At 37.8% G+C, this 24461-nt stretch overlaps 1 protein-coding gene across 1 annotated transcript in view; it reads left to right on the top strand.

The window, feature by feature from the left end:
* LOC107702273 (LIM and calponin homology domains-containing protein 1-like) overlaps nt 1-24461 on the top strand; it is a 66091-nt gene that overhangs the window by 30299 nt on the left and 11331 nt on the right. Inside the window, exons 9-26 of the mRNA XM_016504531.1 lie at nt 1832-2072; nt 2301-2480; nt 4471-4809; nt 6381-6662; nt 7142-7271; nt 9884-10041; nt 10521-10808; nt 12551-12865; nt 15358-15753; nt 16158-16493; nt 17232-17447; nt 18036-18065; nt 19087-19219; nt 19302-19459; nt 20022-20490; nt 20591-20897; nt 21545-21663; nt 23219-23306. Coding sequence (XP_016360017.1) covers nt 1832-2072; nt 2301-2480; nt 4471-4809; nt 6381-6662; nt 7142-7271; nt 9884-10041; nt 10521-10808; nt 12551-12865; nt 15358-15753; nt 16158-16493; nt 17232-17447; nt 18036-18065; nt 19087-19219; nt 19302-19459; nt 20022-20490; nt 20591-20897; nt 21545-21663; nt 23219-23306 — 4185 coding nt within the window. The remainder of the gene's footprint in view (nt 1-1831; nt 2073-2300; nt 2481-4470; nt 4810-6380; nt 6663-7141; nt 7272-9883; nt 10042-10520; nt 10809-12550; nt 12866-15357; nt 15754-16157; nt 16494-17231; nt 17448-18035; nt 18066-19086; nt 19220-19301; nt 19460-20021; nt 20491-20590; nt 20898-21544; nt 21664-23218; nt 23307-24461) is intronic.

A 24461-nucleotide genomic window follows, 5' to 3' on the forward strand; every position in this document is an offset into this window, starting at 1 on the left:
AGATTTCTTGATGAATGATCCACTCTTCCCTCTTGTCCCATATGTTCTCTTTGTTTTCCGGATGGAAGCCTTGGCTTCGCTTCAGCCCTCACTCATTGCCGCAGACTTTCAAACTGATGATTGTGAGTTTCTCCTGGAAAGATAAACAAGAAATGCAATTTCTAAATGCATAACTTTCATCATGCCCATATTCAAAATAAGCAATGATTATCATCTGCGTCGCCTCCCTTCCTCTAAAACTGTTAAATTAGAAAAAGTGCAACCTAAAAATGTAGGGTTTTGGATTAGTTTTTCCCTTAATGTCATTCTCAGAAGAAATGGAATTGCTTTCTGTAAAATATATATCTAGATTGTGAAATGTGATGGGTCCATGCTGTTTATGTAAATATAGACGATTTTTCTCTTCTTATTGTTCCTGGACAGGCAATATTTAAAATTTATATTACAGTACTAAAAGCAGATGGGAGCTGAAATGATCCCTGTGTGTGCCTGCATGCATCCAGGGTTTGGCGGAGATGGTTATTGGGAAACCAAGCCAGACAGGTGGAGACAGGATCAGCACCTTGAATTTGGGATGGCTTTGTGTTGACTGTGTATAGTACCTAGTGATCTTACCACACAAAGAGAGAGAGAGAGAGAGAGAGAGAGAGAGAGAGAGAGAGAGAGAGAGAGATTTTCAGTTCAAAGATAAGCCAGCAATTTTATTTTGATTGTTTGATTTTTGTTATTTTAAAACCGGAGTCAGCAACCTTTTGACAACAAGTGCATTTTTAACTGTTATTGTTACTTACTGTGTCACACAAAGTTTTTATTTAAGCCAACAAGTTTAATTATGATAAGGTGAAAATAAGATAAAATAAAGAAAATACATTAATGGACATTTTTAAAAAGGTTTCTCCTGAAATAATTTTAGAATCTTTGTCACGTAGTAAGTTGAAAGACTCTATATAATTGTTATTGCTATTTTAGTTTATATTTTTATTTTTTGTATGTTGACTTTTTAAGACAAAATTGTTAAATTATTGTAAACATTATGTTTGAATGATGCAATTGAATTATTTTTGCCATGAATATAGCCATTGCTGCTGACATGGCGTTAAATAATAAATAAATAAAATAAAACCACTTGTCTAAAATAAAATAAAATAATTAAATTAAATTAAAATAATCTAATATTGCAGTGATTTACGTGAAAATTTTGGAATGATAAGCTGACTGATTAAAGCAATGCAAGCAATTCAAATGAAAGACATACAAACTATCTACTAAAGAAAAAAATCTGTTGCAACTCGCATCCTTTAACTTAGTACCATAGTATTTTTTTGTAAATAAAATGTGTACAATTAAAATAAAAATGAAATATTTATAGCTGACAATTTTTTTCTGCTGTGGATACTTTTGTCCCACTTCACTTATTTCAAGTATTTTAATTCCTTTTATCTCATAGCTAAATAAGACAGACTGTGTGACGATGTGGAAGTACTATATCAAGAAGCTTTTGGCATGTCGATGTGAGCAAAAACTACGTAAATTAAATGCATGCAATATTCTGTTGCTAATCCTGATGTAATATGTTTAGACAAGCTTAAATATATTTACACACCGATACATGTACTAAGCTTTCATTCATGCCGGCCCTGATTTGGATGGTGGTCAGATGGCGGCATCAAACCCAACACGCAATGGATGAAATATGAACACTGGTTCTGTCTGTAAACACCTAAAAATATGAAATACCAAATGCCAATACATTTAGACAAGAATAAATAACAATAAGTAAAAATGATAAAAACAAAGCATGTTTCTTTCTCTCAATATGTCCTTCTGACAGACTCTGAAGGTGACGCTGGTCAAAGGAAGTTGCCAGACGTGCGCAAGGATGACATGTCTGCCCGTCGCGTGTCCTACAAAGAGCCTCGCGCAGCTCTACCCTTTAATCAGTATCTGCCGAACAAAAGCAACCAAACCAACTACATTCCTGCCCCCCTGAGGAAGAGGAGGAGCGAGAGAGAGGAAGACTGGAGGAGTCTGAGCAACTCAACATCTCCTGTAGGAGGAGAAAGACCTCTCAGGTAATCACAGCCGCTGATGATAAACAGTAAGTGTTTGGTTTGTTTGATTTCTCAGGAGGTTGCTGGAAATCCGTCTTCTGGCTTCAATGTGGCTGAGACACATCATACATCTAAACAAAAATCAGTACACACAAGCATCATCTGTATTCATCTGTCCGAGTTTGTTTGATTCATTCTGTATTATCTGCGTGTTGGTGAGCGCTGTGAAAATCCCATTGCTCCCCACAGACAAGAGCGTGTAGAAGTATTAAAAGAGGGGGCTGTCGCATCTCGCAGCCTTGCGCTCCAGAAAAATTTCACCTGGGCGGATGAGAAAGGGGCAGAGCTTGAGGAGGCAGAGCTTAAGAAAATGAGGAAGCTGGAAAAGGCGGGAATTAAAGTATTACCTACCTCTGTGCGATATAACAGGTCAGCGGTTGAATGCATGTGTATGGAGCGACTAAAAATGCTAACTAGTTGTGTGTAGGGCCTAGCAGTTAAACACAAAGCTTGTGTGTTCAAAACCATAAGTTGTCATCTAACCCCAGGTTGCTTTGTCGGGAGTGACCCTGTGTACTTTTGTTTTGGATTTGTGCTGCTGAGAAATGTTTATTCTACATTATGGCATGGAGTGACACAGTTGTGAATTAGCTTTAGCCTTTGTAGCTTAGCTAATGTTTTGATTAATTGGATGTAACACTGACTACTCTGAATCTGTGCTAGGTTGAAATGAGGAGTGTGTGTGTGTTGTATTGGGTTGAGCATATTATGCTAGTTATGCTAATTTGACTTATTCTGAAGCCCTAATGTCTGCATCACCTCCTGATATGGAAGGACTAACATCTCTCCGTTATAGAGTGCAACAGTTGGGTTAGTAAAGTAAAAATCCCATCTGTTTCCTCCACAGGGGAGTTGATTTTGAACAAAAGCTTTTAAAGAAAAACCTACTTATGGTTTTGTTGAAGCCATCAGTCTACATTATTTCAACTTGTTTTTAAGTAGTCATGTTCAAAAGGGGAATTCCTGGTGAAAATCTGAAAAACAATTACCCATGATTCTGCAGAGAAATCTCCACCAATCAGAGAACCGTGACAAGAAAAATGCATTTAAAAAACTCTTTAGCACCCGGCCACTGTCATGAAGCAAATAATGTGGAGTCAGTTTGCCTGCGCTCTCAAACAACTTAAATATTTGTATGCATGAAATGTATATTTTTCAATAAACCTAATATATGAAAACCTTTTCAATAAACCTAATACATACCCCTTGCAGAATATGCAAAATGTTAATCATTTTGACAAAATAAGAGGTATCATGAAAATTGCATGTTGCTCTTTATTTAGTACTGTCCCGAATAAGCTATTTCACATAACAGATGTTTATATATACTCCACAAGACAAAATAATAACTGAATTTATAAAAATGATCACGTTCAAAAGTTTACATACCCTTGAATTTTAATACTGTGTGTCGTTTGCTGGATGATCCACGACTGTTTTTGAGGGACTCATACACAACTATTACAAAAGGTGAAAACATTTACTGATTCTTAAGAAGGCAATACAATGCAAATGGTGTACATTTTTTTAATTGGATGATCAGAGTAATCGTACTTAGTCTTCTGGGAAGCATGAAAGTATTTATGTAGCTTCTGAAGTGCAGTACTAAATGAAAAAAATATGATCTTTAATCAAAATAAGAAAAATGTACACATCATCATCCTGTTCAAAAGTTTACACCTCTTAATGCATCGTGTTTCCTTCTTGAGCATCAGTAAATGTTTTCACCTTTTATAATAGTTATGTATGAGTCCCTCAGTTGTCCTCAGTGTGAAAAGATGGATCTCAAAATCATACAGTCACTGTTGGAAAGGGTACAAATATGCAAAAGATGCTGGAAAACCAAAGAATGTGTAGGAGCTGGAGAATTTTTCTGAAGAACAGCAGGCAGTTTAACTGTTTAGGACAGACAAGGGACTCATGAACAACTATCACAAAACATAAAAACAGTCATGGATCATCCAGGAAACAACACACAGTATTAAGATTCAAAGGTATGTAAACTTTTGAACGGGGTCATTTTTATAAATTCAGTTATTATTTTTTTCTTGTGGAGTATATATAAACATCTGTTATGTGAAATAGCTTATTCAGGACAGTACTAACTAACATGCAATTTCACGATCCCTCTTATTTTGTTAAAATTATTAACATATTTGCATATTCTGCAAGGGGTATGTAAACTTATGAGCACAATTTTATATATATATATATATATATATATATATATATATACAGTATATATAATCAATATCTTTAAATCAATGAATGGGAAAAATACTTGCAGAACAAAGCGCTGTTGCACTCTATTTTTTTTTTTTATTTATTCAAATTTTGTCATGGCAAATTTTCTCCTCAGTCCAATTGTGAATCCAGTGGAGGCCAGTAAATCCAACCCACCTTCATCTGACATCATTCTCCGACATGACAATGAGTTCATGCGGGCCGCCGCTCCACATCAGTGGGACTCCAATGAGGAAGATGATGATGAAGAGGCAGAACGGAAGGTTCCAGATGTCCAAAAGGATGACCTTGCTTCTCGCAGAGCACGCATGAATCAATTTAAACCCAGTGTGGCACATCACTTCCTGCCAGGCTCTTGTAGCTGGAAGGACCGAGAAAAATGGGAGGGAATCAGGCTGGCATCCCAGCATGCCGTGTTGGAAAGGATGGAGAAGATGGCACAGGAGAAAAGAAGGTGTGCTTGTGACAGAGCGTGATGGCGTCTCATGCTCAGGGACTAGTTATGTTGGCTTTACAAATCTAACTTGATGTTATTGGGCAAATTTGGGTCAGAGTTTTCTTATAGGCCACATTTACACTGCAAGTGACCCAATTCCGATTTTTTTCATCCCATGTGGCACAGATCGAATATGGCCCACGAATGTGTAAGAAGGAAAAAAGCTCATGGATTCCGATATTCTCAGATCAGTTTCAGGCCTCATTCATATGTGGAAATAAATCTGATATGAATCGGATACGTGTATTTGCGCCTGCCGTGGATGTCAAAATTTTTGGATGACAATTGTTGGATGTCAAATGTTTTTGAAACATCTCGCAGTACAGATATATCTATTACAAATGAAACATCTCTAGTTGACTAGCAGAGTATTAATTTTGTTCATTTGTGTTAAATAAGAGGCGATCTGGCGCTGAAATGTGTTGCTTTTAAAATCATGCTGAGTGTTCGTTGCCGCTGTTATCAGTGATGGCGACATGTGCACAGACGAGTGCTTCAATCTATTGCTAACTGTTAAAGATTCCTACTTAAACTTGACTGACTTGACACATTACTTCAGCCTGTTCTTTCTTAGTATGCTTTGTTTTTTTTGACTGATCTGGCTTTTGATTTTTTGGTTAATCTTTCCTCTGCTTTAAGCCCAACCAGAACACCACAGCAACTGCTTAGCAACCACTTAGAACACTCACTGCTTAACTACCATAATTCTGTCATAACAACTTTCGGAAGTTTAGCATGGTAATATACATGGCAATGTTATTGGAATTTGGTTGAATAGATCTGCTACGCTGCTGCTGTGGCAGAGCAAATACATAGACTTGCTACAGCCAAGACATCCACATATAGGCTGCTGTGAGCGTGTAAGAAATGCTGCTGCTGCACATATAACATACATGAAATTACCCCGTAGCAGATCTATACAGGTGGAGCTGGGGAAGGTGGAGGATTTCGGAAGCGTGCTGCAACTGCTACAGCCAGCACTAGCCAAGAATTTGAACACTGAGCAGCAAGCTCATTGGCTGCTGATGCGAAAAGAAACCAATTAGCTGCGCCATCTAGAGTTTCATGACAGAACTTTGTATTACAATGCATTGTCGGAAAAATTAACTAGCTAGTGACGACTGTTTTCTGATACCATTGTAACTTTATTGTATTGTCATTTGAACCACATTGGTTAAAAAATAACTGCCGTTGATGGTTCTGCTAGAGAACATATGCACATGCATGCTTCAAAAAATGGTGCTTTCATTATCATGACGAGCTAAATTGAGACCGCAAGTCAACCTGTCATACTAAAAAGAAACTATTCTAAACACAGGAGGAGAGTTGTAGTTTCGACCATACAACTTTACGATGTTTGCGAATGTTTGTTGGAACTTTGGTTTCGGGAAACAGAATCATCGAGCTATGTTGCTAACTATGAACTTGCATCCATAGTTCTATGGTCAATATTGGTATTGTTGATGTTTTACGTGGGATTTATGGGTCCGCTTTTTTGTATTGCTTATAATGTTACATTTCTACCACAGTCAGGCTGACTCCGCCTCCCCTGAGGTGCCAATCATAACTCATAAGGACAACCCTTTCCTGAATCCTGAAAAAGACAGGGGAAAAGAGAGGGATGAGGAAGATGAGAAAGAGGTAGAGGGGAAGATAGTTGTCCCAAACCCACACAAAGATGATCTAGCAAGGAGGCGGATTAGGGGAGGGCCACGCCCTCCGAAAGATGCTCATCAGTCATTGGTCCAGACTTCCATCACTCAGTCAGACCTGGAGACATGGCAGAGACTCAAGATGAGCACAGATAGCAGGTGCCTCGAAACAAACACACACTTCTCTCACACTTCTGCTCTGTATACGCACAATTGAGCACAGTATCAAAAATGAACATTAATTGAGCACAGAATAATTTGACTGCGTTATTGGTCATTTGGCTGGTAACTTTATTAGGAACTGTAACATAATTCATGGTTTGAATTTTACACAAAGACTGTGATCCTGGAAGGGACTGAACATTTGGAAGAAAACAATAACTAAATAATCCGATTGTTATAGGGACGAATAAATAAATAATAAGTTAAAAAAATGCTAAATACAGTTTTTAGGTTGGTAAAAATATTTCTAATATGATTAAATTAATATTTGAATTTTATTTAAATATCAATATTTTAATATATACATTTAAATAATTATGCAAAATATTTAAATTCACTTGCAAATTGCATGTGTGGCAAAACGTTAATGTCATTCCTCCTGCTAAGCTCAGTGTATCCATCGTACTGATCTACAGTGAGTCTGACTCCACCGGGGCTGAAGTGTCAATCATAACTCACAAGGACAGCCCCTTCCTGACCCCTGAGAAAGACAGTGAGAGTAAGCAGGAGAATGAGGAGGGAACAGACAGAGAGAAAGGGATGAGTGTGGTGATGGCTGATGTAAAGACAGACGACCTGGCCAGAAGGCGGGGACCTGCTCAGGACCAACGAGGGACTCATGAACAACTATCACAAAATATAAAAACAGTTGTGGATCATCCAGGAAACACACAGTATTAAGATTCAAAGGTATGTAAACTTTTGAACGGGGTCATTTTTATAAATTCAGCAACACACAGTATTAAGATTCAAAGGTATGTAAACTTTTGAACGGGGTCATTTTTATAAATTCAGTTATTATTTTTTTCTTGTGGAGTATATATAAACATCTGTTATGTGAAATAGCTTATTCAGGACAGTACTAACTAACATGCAATTTCACGATCCCTCTTATTTTGTTAAAATTATTAACATATTTGCATATTCTGCAAGGGGTATGTAAACTTATGAGCACAATTTTATATATATATATATATATATATATATATATATATATATACAGTATATATAATCAATATCTTTAAATCAATGAATGGGAAAAATACTTGCAGAACAAAGCGCTGTTGCACTCTATTTTTTTTTTTTATTTATTCAAATTTTGTCATGGCAAATTTTCTCCTCAGTCCAATTGTGAATCCAGTGGAGGCCAGTAAATCCAACCCACCTTCATCTGACATCATTCTCCGACATGACAATGAGTTCATGCGGGCCGCCGCTCCACATCAGTGGGACTCCAATGAGGAAGATGATGATGAAGAGGCAGAACGGAAGGTTCCAGATGTCCAAAAGGATGACCTTGCTTCTCGCAGAGCACGCATGAATCAATTTAAACCCAGTGTGGCACATCACTTCCTGCCAGGCTCTTGTAGCTGGAAGGACCGAGAAAAATGGGAGGGAATCAGGCTGGCATCCCAGCATGCCGTGTTGGAAAGGATGGAGAAGATGGCACAGGAGAAAAGAAGGTGTGCTTGTGACAGAGCGTGATGGCGTCTCATGCTCAGGGACTAGTTATGTTGGCTTTACAAATCTAACTTGATGTTATTGGGCAAATTTGGGTCAGAGTTTTCTTATAGGCCACATTTACACTGCAAGTGACCCAATTCCGATTTTTTTCATCCCATGTGGCACAGATCGAATATGGCCCACGAATGTGTAAGAAGGAAAAAAGCTCATGGATTCCGATATTCTCAGATCAGTTTCAGGCCTCATTCATATGTGGAAATAAATCTGATATGAATCGGATACGTGTATTTGCGCCTGCCGTGGATGTCAAAATTTTTGGATGACAATTGTTGGATGTCAAATGTTTTTGAAACATCTCGCAGTACAGATATATCTATTACAAATGAAACATCTCTAGTTGACTAGCAGAGTATTAATTTTGTTCATTTGTGTTAAATAAGAGGCGATCTGGCGCTGAAATGTGTTGCTTTTAAAATCATGCTGAGTGTTCGTTGCCGCTGTTATCAGTGATGGCGACATGTGCACAGACGAGTGCTTCAATCTATTGCTAACTGTTAAAGATTCCTACTTAAACTTGACTGACTTGACACATTACTTCAGCCTGTTCTTTCTTAGTATGCTTTGTTTTTTTTGACTGATCTGGCTTTTGATTTTTTGGTTAATCTTTCCTCTGCTTTAAGCCCAACCAGAACACCACAGCAACTGCTTAGCAACCACTTAGAACACTCACTGCTTAACTACCATAATTCTGTCATAACAACTTTCGGAAGTTTAGCATGGTAATATACATGGCAATGTTATTGGAATTTGGTTGAATAGATCTGCTACGCTGCTGCTGTGGCAGAGCAAATACATAGACTTGCTACAGCCAAGACATCCACATATAGGCTGCTGTGAGCGTGTAAGAAATGCTGCTGCTGCACATATAACATACATGAAATTACCCCGTAGCAGATCTATACAGGTGGAGCTGGGGAAGGTGGAGGATTTCGGAAGCGTGCTGCAACTGCTACAGCCAGCACTAGCCAAGAATTTGAACACTGAGCAGCAAGCTCATTGGCTGCTGATGCGAAAAGAAACCAATTAGCTGCGCCATCTAGAGTTTCATGACAGAACTTTGTATTACAATGCATTGTCGGAAAAATTAACTAGCTAGTGACGACTGTTTTCTGATACCATTGTAACTTTATTGTATTGTCATTTGAACCACATTGGTTAAAAAATAACTGCCGTTGATGGTTCTGCTAGAGAACATATGCACATGCATGCTTCAAAAAATGGTGCTTTCATTATCATGACGAGCTAAATTGAGACCGCAAGTCAACCTGTCATACTAAAAAGAAACTATTCTAAACACAGGAGGAGAGTTGTAGTTTCGACCATACAACTTTACGATGTTTGCGAATGTTTGTTGGAACTTTGGTTTCGGGAAACAGAATCATCGAGCTATGTTGCTAACTATGAACTTGCATCCATAGTTCTATGGTCAATATTGGTATTGTTGATGTTTTACGTGGGATTTATGGGTCCGCTTTTTTGTATTGCTTATAATGTTACATTTCTACCACAGTCAGGCTGACTCCGCCTCCCCTGAGGTGCCAATCATAACTCATAAGGACAACCCTTTCCTGAATCCTGAAAAAGACAGGGGAAAAGAGAGGGATGAGGAAGATGAGAAAGAGGTAGAGGGGAAGATAGTTGTCCCAAACCCACACAAAGATGATCTAGCAAGGAGGCGGATTAGGGGAGGGCCACGCCCTCCGAAAGATGCTCATCAGTCATTGGTCCAGACTTCCATCACTCAGTCAGACCTGGAGACATGGCAGAGACTCAAGATGAGCACAGATAGCAGGTGCCTCGAAACAAACACACACTTCTCTCACACTTCTGCTCTGTATACGCACAATTGAGCACAGTATCAAAAATGAACATTAATTGAGCACAGAATAATTTGACTGCGTTATTGGTCATTTGGCTGGTAACTTTATTAGGAACTGTAACATAATTCATGGTTTGAATTTTACACAAAGACTGTGATCCTGGAAGGGACTGAACATTTGGAAGAAAACAATAACTAAATAATCCGATTGTTATAGGGACGAATAAATAAATAATAAGTTAAAAAAATGCTAAATACAGTTTTTAGGTTGGTAAAAATATTTCTAATATGATTAAATTAATATTTGAATTTTATTTAAATATCAATATTTTAATATATACATTTAAATAATTATGCAAAATATTTAAATTCACTTGCAAATTGCATGTGTGGCAAAACGTTAATGTCATTCCTCCTGCTAAGCTCAGTGTATCCATCGTACTGATCTACAGTGAGTCTGACTCCACCGGGGCTGAAGTGTCAATCATAACTCACAAGGACAGCCCCTTCCTGACCCCTGAGAAAGACAGTGAGAGTAAGCAGGAGAATGAGGAGGGAACAGACAGAGAGAAAGGGATGAGTGTGGTGATGGCTGATGTAAAGACAGACGACCTGGCCAGAAGGCGGGGCCAAAATGGGCCTGTCCCACAGAGGGACCCCCGTCAGTCATTGGCTCAAACTACCATCACTCTGTCAGACCTGGAGAAATGGCAGAGGCTCAAGATGAATACAGAGAGCAGGTGCCTGACATGTGACCTTTACCTTTGACCCTAACCTAACATGCTTCAAGTTTTTTTTTTAAGTTTCACACTGAGCTTATCTAATCCAATTTTATGTTTTATGTGTTTTTAACACATAAAACAGATGACACACCAGTTTCTGAAATGAAGCTATTTGTCCAAGAAAATAACCTTTTTTTCTGGTATGTGTCCTAACCAGACATGATGTAATAAAGCAACAGGCAATAGATTTTTTTCCATGTTAATTCTATCCATGAGTATGCTATTTGATAGAGCAGGGGTTATAAAATGTTTTATTAATTTTTTATAATGTTATTTTATTTTTAATCTTGCTTTGCAGAATATTTTCCCACTATGTTGTCAACCTTAGAAAATGCTATTCAAAATACACTGTAGTTCACATGTTTGGGATCAGTAAGATTTTTTTTTTATTCCACAAGGATGTATTAAATTGATTAATTGTGACATTAACGACATTTATAATGTTACAACAGAGTTATATTTCAACATTAATAATAATTGTAAATGTTTCTTGAGTACTAAATCAGTATATGAGAATGATTTCTGAGGGATCGTGTGACACTGAAGAATGGGGTAATGATGCAGAAAATTCAGCTTTGCATCACAGGAATAAATTACATTTTAAAATATATTAAAATAGAAAAGTTATTTTATTTATATAAATTGTACTAAAATATTTCACAGTATTACAGTTACTGTATTTTTGATCAAGTAAATGCAGCCTCGGTGAGAATAAGACATTTGTTTCAAAAACATTTAAAAAAACGTACCGATCCCAAACTTTTAAACAGTAGTGTAAGTTCAAGAAGTTCAAGGTATATTGTGACATATGTATAAAAAAGACGCTCAGTTAATTTATATATATATATATAGGTGCATCTCAATAAATTAGAACGTCGTGGAAAAGTTAATTTATTTCAGTAATTCAACTCAAATTGTGAAACTCGTGTATTAAATAAATTCAATGCACACAGACTGAAGTAGTTACATGCATACTTATATGGCTGCTTGTGTATATATACTGTATACTGCTTGTAAGTAGGGAGTATGTTCTTCATATATGTATTGATTAGCTGTGATTGTGTGCCGACACACTGTATTTTTGCTGTCAGTGTAGACAGACAAATTACTTGCTGCTGAAAAAGTATTACGTCTGGTTAAGACACAGTGTGAGCCTAAAATATTTAAATCGGTCAAAGCTTACAGCCAAGAAGCTTGGTCTGTCATTGGCTTGAGTGCTGCGTAATAGGGCTCTGTCTTGTTACGCTGTTGTGGAGATGTTTGTTAAAGTGGGCCTTTGTGAGACTCTAAATTCTGTTTGCAGAGGGAAGCCCCTCTCTAGCAAACAGACGTCACCAAGGCAACTATTGAAAGCAAGAGATGCTCACAGAGAACGAGGGAGGGGAGCATGTGAGTGTTAGACCACATACTAAACCGTTGTAGAAGAGCCAAGGCTGTGTGTGTCATTCCTTCAGTATAGTCATTTCCCTTTTGTATGTTTAAAAAGGCCATGCTTGCATCAGCGTCAGTGGGTTTATTTGGAAATCACACAAATTCCCGTCCAGACATCCATGACAATTCTCTTTATATCATTGACTTGACATGGTCTTTCTGCACTAGTATTTTTTAGTTTTCATAATTTCTTTCCCTCTGCTCCTCTAATTCTTCTTTCTTTCTCTTCTTTACTTACATGTGTCATGTATGTGTGTGCGTGTGAATAGCGATGACCCTATTGTCCCTCTGTGTCAGACGTGTCTTGAGAAAGGCAGCCGCTCTGTTGCATCCAAGACGAAGGTTGCCAAGAACGACCTGGCCAGTTGCCGAGAACGTTCCTCCGGTGAACGGCGGCGTTTTGTGACATTTGGGGGTGTGACAGAGATGGAGAGTACTTCCTGGAAAGAGGAGGAGGAGGATGAGGAAGAGGGAGAGGGACAGGGGGACGAGGCAGAGAAGCTTCGATATCTCCTCTCGATGGCACCTGTTGCTGTGCCCACCATAGGGCTGGGCTCCATACTGACAAAGAGAGTGGTTGGCAGGTAGGGAGAGAAAGAAAGGCAGGAGGAGAAAGATACATGTGCAAGAAATACATGCACATTCAAGCACAACAGAACAAAATGTGCACTTTTTTTTATTGTTTCCCTGAGGGTCATTGATAATATAGTAGTATAATATATATTGTAAAATAATATTAATTATATATATGTAATACTTAATATATATTACACTTAAAACAGTTTCTGATGAATATTTTTCCAGCGCAACCATTAGTATTTTTGCTACTTTAAGACTTCTGTGTAAATGTTGCATGGAAAAAGAATAAGTATTGAATATGTAATAATATAAAAATGTAAAATATATAAAAAATATATAAAATCATTTAATATATTATATAAAAATAAATTATGTATATTATATATAAGTTATTTTATAAAATACTGTATAAAAATATGTCAAATAAAAAAGGTAATTGTGAGAAAGTTTAAAATAAAATACAAAATCAATTCTAAGATATAGCCTGAATTTGTATTTAAAATATAAATTAGCTTATTGTTTAGTATATTCCAACTAGATTGATATAATTTTTTGCCTGGTGCTTAAGGTGTGTTCATGCCATGTTGGAAATATCGTAATTGAGATTCCAACTTTAAAAAAAAATTGTTCACATCCTCCGAAAACTCATAATTACAACTTGTAAATTCTCAACTTTTTGAGAGCTCTGACTCGTACCACGTGACTGCCACAACATCATGCGGAAACACTCAAAATGGCAACGGCTTCAGCTGTAAAATGTAGTTTAGCAGTTAATATTGAGTTAGTCAACAATAGTCAATTATAGCAATTCCTATAATTGACTGTTAATGTCTTAATGATGCAAGGATAATCTAAAAATAAACGAAAGACGAAGTTTGATGTTGCTAGCACAGAGTTGAGTAAATAGCTAATGTTCCACTAAACTATGAGTTTATTAATGGTTCATTTGCATAATTACTTCTTATATTGGGGTTTTGTAAATTGATATTACACACATTCATTTTGGTGTTAATAGTGTTGACACGGAAAAGCATAATTCCGAGTTTGTGAACAGCTTCGAGTAACATCCCAGTGGTCATCTAGTATTTACAGTAGCCTAATTGTGAAATGGCATGAACACAGCATTGGTTTCTATCCTATTTCATTGTTTACTTCACAATATGACCCCTTTTAGACAGTGCTCTTTTTTTTTTTCTTAGAATCGAGCCGTATTAGTGATGTGAAGTAGCCTATACTGACACACTATTACAAACACTGCTTATTGATGACTGCCTGCTCTCAGGAGCCAAGTTTTGTTTATCAAATGATCTGGATGTACATACTCACCCTCACAGTGTGTTGGAGTTTGAAAATGTGTGTAGTGATCTTAGCAGTGATGCTGCATTTACAGGGCATGTTGGTTTCATCTCACTGGAGTTTATGAAGCTGGAGGACATGTGCCTTAAAAGACTGTTAGCATGATGCTAACAACTGTGGCACCAACCCTGTTGAAAAAAACAGCATATGCTGGTTAGGTATGTTTTGACGCTGGAATGCTGGTTTAAGCTGGTCCTTTGCTGGTTTATGCTGGTCATGTGCTGGCAAATGACCAGCATAAACCAGCAAAGGACCAGTTTAAACCAGCGAAGGGCCAGCATAAACCAGCAAAGGACCAGCATAAACCAGCAAAGGACCAGCTTAAACCAGCAAAGGACCAGCTTAAACCAGCAAAGGACCAGCTTAAACCAGCAAAGGACCAGCTTAAACCAGCAAAGGACCAGCTTAAACCAGCAAAGGACCAGCTTAAACCAGCAAAGGACCAGCTTAAACCAGCAAAGGACCAGCTTAAACCAGCGCTTAAACCAGCATCCCAGCGTCAAAACATACCTAACCAGCATATGCTGTTTTTTTTCAACAGGGCACTGAATGATGCTCGAAACTGTTCTTATTTAGGCTGTTTAGAAGAGCAATTGGGTTTATAGTTGAGGCTGTTAGCATGACGCTAATGATGCTAAAACTGCATTTGTTGGCCTGTTTGGGAGAGAAATTAGCTGTGAATGTTTTAGAGAGAGGCGGTTAGCATGATGCTGACAACTGTAGCAGTCATGAATAACTGCTCTTATTTGGGCTATTTAGGAGGGAAATTAGCTGTGTATGGCTTGCAGTGAGGCTGTTAGCATGATGCTAACTACTATAGCACCCACAAATTACATTAAAACTGCACCTTTTTGTCCTGTTTAGGAGAGAAATTAGCTGGGAATGCCTTACAGTGGTGGTTTGGACTGAAATATCTGACTGTCTGACTCTGAAGAAACAAGAAAAAAAGATGAAATATGCGTTTGTGCTTGTTTAAGAAAGTAATAAATTGTGTTTTGTAGTTTTGAGTAACTGCATTGCAGTTGCTTTGGTTCCCACTGGACTGCATCTTTCCTTGCCTGTATCTGCATTCTCTGTCCTTCCCTCTCATTGTTTCTCTCTTTCCTTCCACTCCTCATACATTATGAACTAACTTACTCAGTGGAGATGCAAACCCTGAGCCTGCTCCTATCGTGCCCCCTGAACCTCCGAACCCTGTCATGTTTGATCTTAAACGGCCTTTGACCTCCACCGAGCACAGGGTGCTGGAGGAGGAACTGGCTGAGAAAGCGAAGGATGAGAGGGAGGATGATGAAGAAGAGAGGCAACCGGATATAGAAAAGGATGACATGCTAGCTCGTAGAACAGGAGCATTTCAGAAGCCAGCAAATGGGACTTCATATAACAGATTCCTCCCGCAGCCGGGTTCCAAGAGAGACGGTGCTACAGTGGCTTCCTTAGCCCAGAAAGGAAGTATTCAGATGAGCACGAGTGGAGACGGAGATTTCCAATACCTGGAAAGAAACATAAAGACAAAGAGAACCAAAATTGGACAGAGGTGGGACAAGAAAGACTAACTGGAAGTCTGTCATTTATTTTTGTTGATAATGTATGAGTCTAACATGCTCTGTGTTGTGGTGGGAAAAAAAAAGTCTTTTGGGCATTTTTTTTTTTTTGAGCAAAAATATAGATAATGAAAGAGGCACAGAGTCATATCTAGAAAACAAAATGCTTGGGCCAGTAAACAACCTCCCAGTTTGCAATAGCAACCACCCAGAACACCGTAGCAATGAGCTAACAATCACTCAAAACATCTTACAGAACAGTTTATTTTTGAATGTATAAGTGAATGTATGTGTGCATTCGTTTTTAACCTGTTTGCATTACTTTTTGCCTTAGAGAGTATTGCACAAACTGAGTTTCTTTTGTCAAGTTAGTTATCAGCATATGCTGTTTTGACAGAAATGAATCAGTCGACCAAGTACCAAAGACACCCGTTCCAGTTGCTGTAGTAACAGAAAAGTGCCCTGACATTGTACGATTGTCTGCAACTAACGCCAATCGCCCTGGCATTTACAATGATGATGATGAATGTGGGGATGATGATCAACTACCAGATTTTGAGAAGGATGACATGCTTGCACGAAGGACTGGATCTTACCAAAAGCCAAGTGCAGGACAGGCTTTTAATGCTTTTCTGCCCAAACCTGGTGCTGTCAAACATAAAATCACCCCTGTCAGTGGATCGCAGTCACACCTGAAGCCTAGAGAGCAAGAGACAGCCCTGTCTCTGGACAGGTTAGGATGCTCTGGGAATGAAGCGCTTGCCTATGAATGCTCTGAATGCTGCTTTTGTGGCGTCAGTGCAAAGGAGAATTATTAACATGGGCCTTTTTAGATATGGTTTTGAACTTCTTGTGTGCAGTTGATTTTCAGAGTACAGCGAAGAGATGAATGTCTTGTGCATCAATGATTTTTGGTGGTTATTGCCTGTTTACTAATATGTGCGGCTGGCTTGGTGTTTCTTCACAAAAAATGAATTATTCTCCTTGTTTCTAGTCTTTGATTGATTTATAGCTCTCTCTCTCTCTCTCTCTCTCTCTCTCTCTCTATTGTAATGCATTTTATGATGTTGATACACAAAATATAGTCTTTCTCTTGTTTTTATACCAATATGGTATGTTTAATTGCAGTTTAAAACAAGTTAAAGATAAAATCTAAAATATCTTAACTTCTCTGTTTATAACTAAGTTTTCATCATTAATAACAGTTTTCATCATGTAATCTGTAATTAGTAACGGACTACAATTTGTAAGTAATCTATCCAGCTGTGTGTGTGTGTGTGTGTGTGTGTGTGTGTATATATATGTATATGTAATTGACACCCCTAATAGATATTTCAGCCTTTTAATTTTTGTTCACTCTGTTCTTTGCACTTGTTTTCTCTGGCGATTTGTGTTTTGTGGTCAGAGAACAGAGCCTCAGCCTCCCTTTCACAGCCCTGCTTTGCTTTAGTAACCATGGCAACTTTCTCAGCTTCACCCTTAGCTCTGTGGCCCCGCCCCCAAGAGATGCTGAGGACACGCCTAGGAAGTGCCCTCAGATGATGGACAGGCAGGAGGCGGGCTCTGTGGGTGTGGTGGGACATGAAAGTCTTATTAAAGATGAGACTATTACCAAAAGCCCCTCCCCCAAACCACACCAACCCTCACGTCGCCCCCTTTGGCAGGAAGACGATGATCTCCCCCCAATGTGAGAAAGCAATTTCAGGACCAATTTATTGCTTTTGAAAAGCACTCTGACTAAAATGTATTTTTGTATTTCTGCATGGAAAGAGATTGTGTCTCATGCCTGTATCTATGTGTTTTATCATTGCTCCTCTTTACTTCACTCATTGGTGCAATGGTTATCCTTAAAGGTGCTTTAAAGGGCTTTATTATTGAAGTAGCCTCTTTCATTTTAAGAGTTGACTGAATATTACTTACAGCACCTTTAAAGTCTGTATGAAATGCTGTTGACAGCCCATTTTACTGACATGTTTTGTGACATGAAGACACACACATACAGACATAGAAAATGTGAGCAATATAAAAAATTGTCTGTAAATTAAGCTATAAAAATGTACATTGCACAGTAGCTAGAAACTATATCAACATCTATCTATCTATCTATCTATCTATAGTATAGTTAGGCAACCTTTTATTTTGAGGGGTAATAAAAAATTTTTTTAAAAGGCCTATACTAAGTGTTCTATTATGTTTAACCATTTTTGTTCTTTAAAGCTCAACTTTATTTATATTGTTTTTTTGTTGTTGTTTTTTTAATCCATTAATGTTCTAGATTCAGAGCTACTAGTGTTTCTGAAACGGAGTAAGTTTCTTTTCCTTTCTCTCTGTCTTCTTACTGTTGCTGCAGAACTGAGCTGTTGCATGTACTGGTCAACACAAGCATTCAGCAGTGTCTCTATTCACATGCAGATACAACCATTTAAATTGTCATCTAAGTTCTCTCTTGCACTTTATGCATGCATATTCAGAAGCTGAGTAGTCAAAAGCCTGTGCCTACACATGCATGCAATAACATATATTTGAATCTTTCTCATGGTTTGCTGTGGCGGATGCTTTTGCTCCCTGGAGAAAATTGTTACACACACACACACTTATTTTCATAATCTCAATCCACTACAGCATACCCAGTTTTATTAAAGACACAGTTCAATGAAAAATGAAAATTCTGTCATCATTTACGTGTCACGTTGTTCTAAATCTATATGACTGTTTGAGGGGAAAAAGTAACAATGTGCTGCTCGCTCTTTTCCATGCATTTACAGTTCATTAGAGTTAACAAGCTTCAGAGGGATGTAAATATGACTTGTGTACATATTTAACATTTTATGAAGTCAATAGCTTTATATGAGAAACAGACTGAAACTGAAGATCAGCTTTCATGTCAGTTTTGTGAATTGGGATAAATATATATATATACATTTATGTTTATCAAAAGTGAAGATTTACTAAAATTAACAAAAATTTAATGTGGTATTTATGATAATATGGGTTTCGAACAACATGAGGGTTTCTTGAGCAATTAAGAAATGATGTTGTCATGTATATTAATCTACTTTTTCTTGTAGTTGTTCTGTTTGTATTGTTCATGGTCCTTATAACCATGTGTTGTTCTTCCACTAACATTTCTTCCACTTGTCATTCCTTGTTAACATCATAATAACATTTTATGTTTTTTTTCCTGAATTTCCTGTCTTCGTGTCTTCAGGTCAGAGGAAGAGATATAGTGTTATTTTTTTCTCTGGCTTTGATTGCACCTTTCCTTCTTCAGCTAAAAGCATTACAGCACTTGTAAACATGTCTATTTTTGTTTTTGTTATTCAAAGGAGTGTGAGTTTGATTGACATGCGTGATGAAGAGGATGAGCTTGCCTACCTTCAGCTGCACAGCCAATCACGACATGAGCACCTACACAACCAGTACAACAAACTCCGAGAGGAGGAGGACCAGTGGCAGGACGTGAGTCATCCAAACCCACAAAAGCACATGTTTAATGAGCTCACATGCATAAGTATGTACGTTTTCTGGCTTCTGTGTGTAGGACTTGGCTCGCTGGAAGAATCGGAGGCGAAGTGCATCTCATGATTTGATCAAAAAGGAAGAAGAGAGGAAAATGATGGAGAAGCTAATGTCAACAGATGGAGGACCCGGCCATCGCCGGAAGAGCATCAAGACATACAAAGAAATCGTTGAGGAGAAGTGAGACACAAATTGAAATCTCTATACCCTCCAGATTTGGATTTAGCAGATTTTGGAGGGGTTTAGTGAATATGAAGTGTTGGTATTATAAAACAGCCTGCAAAAGTGACTGTTTAGTGAAACTGACTTTTCAAGGGTCAATGACATGATGCTCTTTTTTTTGTCTATTTATTCATTTATTAACAAATACATCAGTGGCTTGACTAGAATACACCTTCTATGATCAGCATGTAATTTTTGGATTAAAATTCATTTAGATGATACATTTTTATTTTAATAATGTCAAGGTAATACAACTGTCCAGATATCATAATGAAGAAAAAAAGCCTAATTAAAAGAATGAAATTCTTGAAAAGTACACTGCTGGGGGTCAGTAGGAGTTTTTTTGTTTTGTTTTTTAAGAAATAAATACTTGTATTCAGCGAGGACATCAAAAGTGACAGTAAAGACTTTACATAATAATTAGAAATACGTCTTGAGAAATATTTCCAAAACCTTTTTATATATTTATCATGAATATTTGTCACTTAATTTTCTATTGATCTCACTCTCTCTTTTTCAGAGAGCGTAGGGAACATGAGCTACATGAACAATACTGCAAGGCCTCCACTCCAGAAGAAAAGGCAGCTGTGCTTCAACGCTATGCTCTCCGTTTCACCATCAGTGATGCCATATTGGAGAAACTCCAGCTCCCCAAACTGCCTCCTGCGGCCTCACCGATGCACACGCCACCTCTCCATCAGCCTGAGAAGAAGCTGACATGCACCACCTCAGCAGAAGCAGAGGATCAAGAGCCTCAACAAACTACCCAAACACACCACAGTGTCCATGTATACCAGAAGACTGCACAAAAACAGGCACCGGCACAGCGTGAAACCCCTGAGCCATCACCTGATGAGACCACCAAAGCTCCAAAAGTCCTGTCAGTGCCTACACGAGTTCCTCCTGCTCCCTCAAAGCCTGTACCCCTGATCACCCCAAAACCCTACAGCCAGCCCAAATTCAGCCAAGGCCTCCGCAAATCAGTGAAGGCAAGACTATCTTACGCAGGACTATAATCTCAAGAACCAATCATTCATTTAAGGATAATAATCAGCTTAAATAAATGTGTGTTCTCTGGTTTTATTACAGAGCGATGGGCTGATACGTGTGAATGGTGACAGGACTCAGCAAGAGAACAGAGAGAGGCTCGATAAAGATTCTGTGTCGTGTCCTCAAGTCGACTTATCTTCCTCACCTCCAAAGCTAGCCACACAAAGTCAACAAAATGAGGAGCTAATTGCTTTAGAAGCCTCAGACCACCAGCAAAGCTCACAGACTTCCGTTTCTGACCAGGAGGAAGAAGTCGGAAAGAAGGAAAAAGAATGTTCTCTTAGTCCTCAGGAAGAGAATAGCAAAGAAGACACCTCAACTACACTGTCGGTGTCAGAACCAGAAGGTTAAGGACTATAATATTAGCCATAGTTTTGAATATTCAGGGGTCGTATGATGAGAAATAAACATACTGACATACAATGAAGGTTTACTGTAACTTTCAGAAATCAAAACTTCTTCCCGAGTACAAAAAGACAATTCTTTTATAATTAAAGGGACAGTTCACTCCAAAATGAAAAGTATCATAATTCACACTGTATGCATTTCTTTCTTCTGTGGAACATAAAAGAAGATATTTAGAGAAATTTCACAGTGTTTTTTTCCATACAATGGAAGTCAATGGGCTCCAATCATGCTTGGTTCCCAACATTATTCCACAGAACAAAGACATGCATACAGGTTTGAAATGACAAAAGGGACCAAATTAAATAATGAAATAATTTTCCTTTTTAGGTGGACTATCACTTTAAGTAGCAAAAGCAGTTCAAACTTTTGCAGCTAGTCTCTTAGATTAATACATTGACACTTGGCTGCCCACATTTCACATCAGTGACACCTATTTGATAATCATAAACTTTACTGTAAGTGCAAATACATGCAAATTTCTAACTGAGCACAAAAAAAAGTGATTATGTGATGTAACCCATTTATAGCAGAGGTAGCACAGACTGAATGATTTTTATATTAACTTATAGTTTCCTATTTCATCAGGAAAGCAGCCAGTGCCTGACACAGTGATGAAGCGCAACTGTGTTGTCACAACAACCATCGTGACAGAGCTCACTCAGACACACCCCGTCCCACCAAATGACACGTCCAGCACAGAGCAGGTGGGCCTTGATTTCTCTCTTTTCACTTTTTAATAAAACACATATACTTGCAAACGAATTGAAGTATTGCAAAAATAAAATAAAGTTTTTCAAACGAAAATGAAAGTATTGAGAAAAAATAAATGTGACCCTGGACCACAAAACCAGCCATAAGGGTAAATTTTTTGAAATTGAGATTTATACATCATCTCAAAGCTGAATAAATAAGCTTTCCATTGATGTATGGTTTGTTAGGATACGACAATATTTGGCCGAGATACAACTATTTGAAAATCTGGAATCTGGGGGTGCAAAAAATCTAAATATTGAGAAAATCACCTTTAAAGTTGTCCAAATGAAGTCCTTAGCAATGCATATTGCTAATCAAAAATTAAGTTTTGATATATTTACGGTAAGAAATTTACAAAATATCTTCATGGAACATGATCTTTACTTAATATCCTAATGATTTTTGGCATAAAAGAAAAATCGATCATTTTGACCCATACAATGTTTTTTTTTGGCTATTGCTAAAAATATACCCCAGCGACTTAAGACTGGTTTTGTGCTCCAGGATCACAAATGTGCTTTTGCAAACAAAAATAAAGAACTGCAAAAGAAAATGAGGTATCTACTTACAGAAACGTTTTTTCATTAGTTTTGGAGTTGTCCTTATTCAACCAGTTTTTGGTTTGTTAGAAATCAGATCATGTCCAGCTTTCAACTTTGTTTTGAAAATATTTTATTTGTTTTTTTTTTCACTTATGACATGTCATTCCATGAGGAATGATTATTTCATTATTATTTGATTAATTTGTTACTCTTCCTGGCAAAGTTTAGTATACATAAATGCAAGTACGGCGATTATAAACCATTATTTCTAATTAAGTGTATTTATGTATGTAAACATTTCCATGTTTTCTTTTTTTTTTTTCTTTTTTTAATTTATTTATTTCATTGTAATTTTGTGTGGTTTTTTTTTCTTGTCTTCACCCCCTTGCTAATGTAAAATGTTGAATGTGAGTGATTCAATAAAAAAAAAATTAACCAGCAGCAATCTGGGAAAAAATTTTTTAAAAAAGAGAAGCTGAGTCAGCCGACTGCTCTTGAATCGCTCTCACGGTACTTTGATGCCATACATCACAGTGGCATGGCATCGGCTGTGTCTCTCTTTTTTTTTATCAATACATACATTTTAGGTTTTAATATTTGTATTGTGTGGTACTGTAGGTCACGGCTGAAGGGGTTGCAGGCACAAATGTCATGCATAAAAATGTCAAATGTCGGCTTCATGTCATGCATAAATATACAGCAAGGCCTCTCCTACCTTATTGCTTACAAGATGCTGTGTAATAAGCAGAGTAATATACAGGCAACTGATCGTTTTCTGACTGTATGTACAGCTGACTGTATATTATTCCTCACTTATTTGTAACACAGATCATTTTTGTCAGCATTTTATATCTTAATAGCATACCTTCCAAAAAATGAAGGTGAATGTGCTACTGTGTATTCTGTTGGAAACCTGCTTATGTTTCCACATTGACTGTGATGATTTTCTTTTTATTCGCCTCAGCTTGATTCAGTCCATAATTCATGTGATCTGAGCTCAGCTGCCGAGTCCACCAAGGCCGAGCAGACTTCATACTCACTCTCGCTGACAGGTAATACAACTCCACTTTCCACATCCACATTTCTCTCATAATGCCATGACCGAATTAGTCCCTTCTCCACACTTCTCACACTTTTTAGTCCTTCATTTACTTCCACTTAATCCTCTTTTGGGTTGCCTTTCTTTCTGGTTTATCTTTTTCTGCCTTTTTCTCTTGCTTTTTGTCTCTTTCATTGACTACCCCTCTTTCATTCGGTGTGCGTGTGGGTCTGTTAGGGTCCTCACATTCCTCTAGTAGCTCTAGGTTACGCTGGGAGTTCTTCGCTCCAACAGGTAAAACTGATAGATGAACTAATAGCACAGGGCTTCCATCTCCACGAACAGCAGATGATCCATCTGCTCATCTCTCGTTTGTTAGTCTCCTTTGACTTCTCCTGTTGAAATGTACTTGATTTACTAGCATATAGTATATTATTACTAGTATATGCAGTAGTAGAATGACAAAAACCTTTCACAGTTTCTTAAAGGGGTCATATGATGCTGCTAAAAAGAACATTATTTTGTGTATTTGGTGTAATGAAATGTGTTTATGCGGTTGGGCTGAAGTTGACGTATTTCCTCAGCAACCAGCACGGATCAGCTCTAGGCATGACGAAGCGGATGTCATCCTCTTTTGGAAGGCCAAGCAAAGTAGTTTTGCTTTCAGAACGAAACACAGCGCCTTCACGACATGGCGGCGGCAACAACAATACTACAGCGAGAATAAAAGTTACGCCTTTCTTTGCGTGAACATTTGGGCAGCGTTATGCAAATCTTCCCAGATAGTGACGTAGATATGTGGGGGCGTGTTAGAACGAGCCGTTTTAGGTAGGTGTGGCTGACTCTTAACTTTTATAAAGAATATCTCTTTGGATTTGAGACTTTAGTCTTTGCAACTTTACAGATCTTCTTTATGCACCAAGAGTTTGTAACACTCCAAAGAGAAAGGAAAAATTGAAATCGCATCATATGACCCCTTTAAGGAGGAGATTCATTTTGCCCACTCTCTCCTCAACTAAAGAGCTTTCCTTCTAAACATAGAGTGGTGTGTCATTTTGTCCTCATCAGGCATTTGTAGCATATCCATGACTATAGAATAGATTTATTTAATCTGATCATTGTACAGTCGTGCACAGAAATTAATCATGTAGGAATTAAGATGCTCTGT

This window comes from Sinocyclocheilus anshuiensis, unplaced genomic scaffold, assembly GCF_001515605.1.
Source record: "Sinocyclocheilus anshuiensis isolate Anshui unplaced genomic scaffold, SAMN03320099.WGS_v1.1 scaffold86, whole genome shotgun sequence".
Taxonomy (NCBI): domain Eukaryota; kingdom Metazoa; phylum Chordata; class Actinopteri; order Cypriniformes; family Cyprinidae; genus Sinocyclocheilus; species Sinocyclocheilus anshuiensis.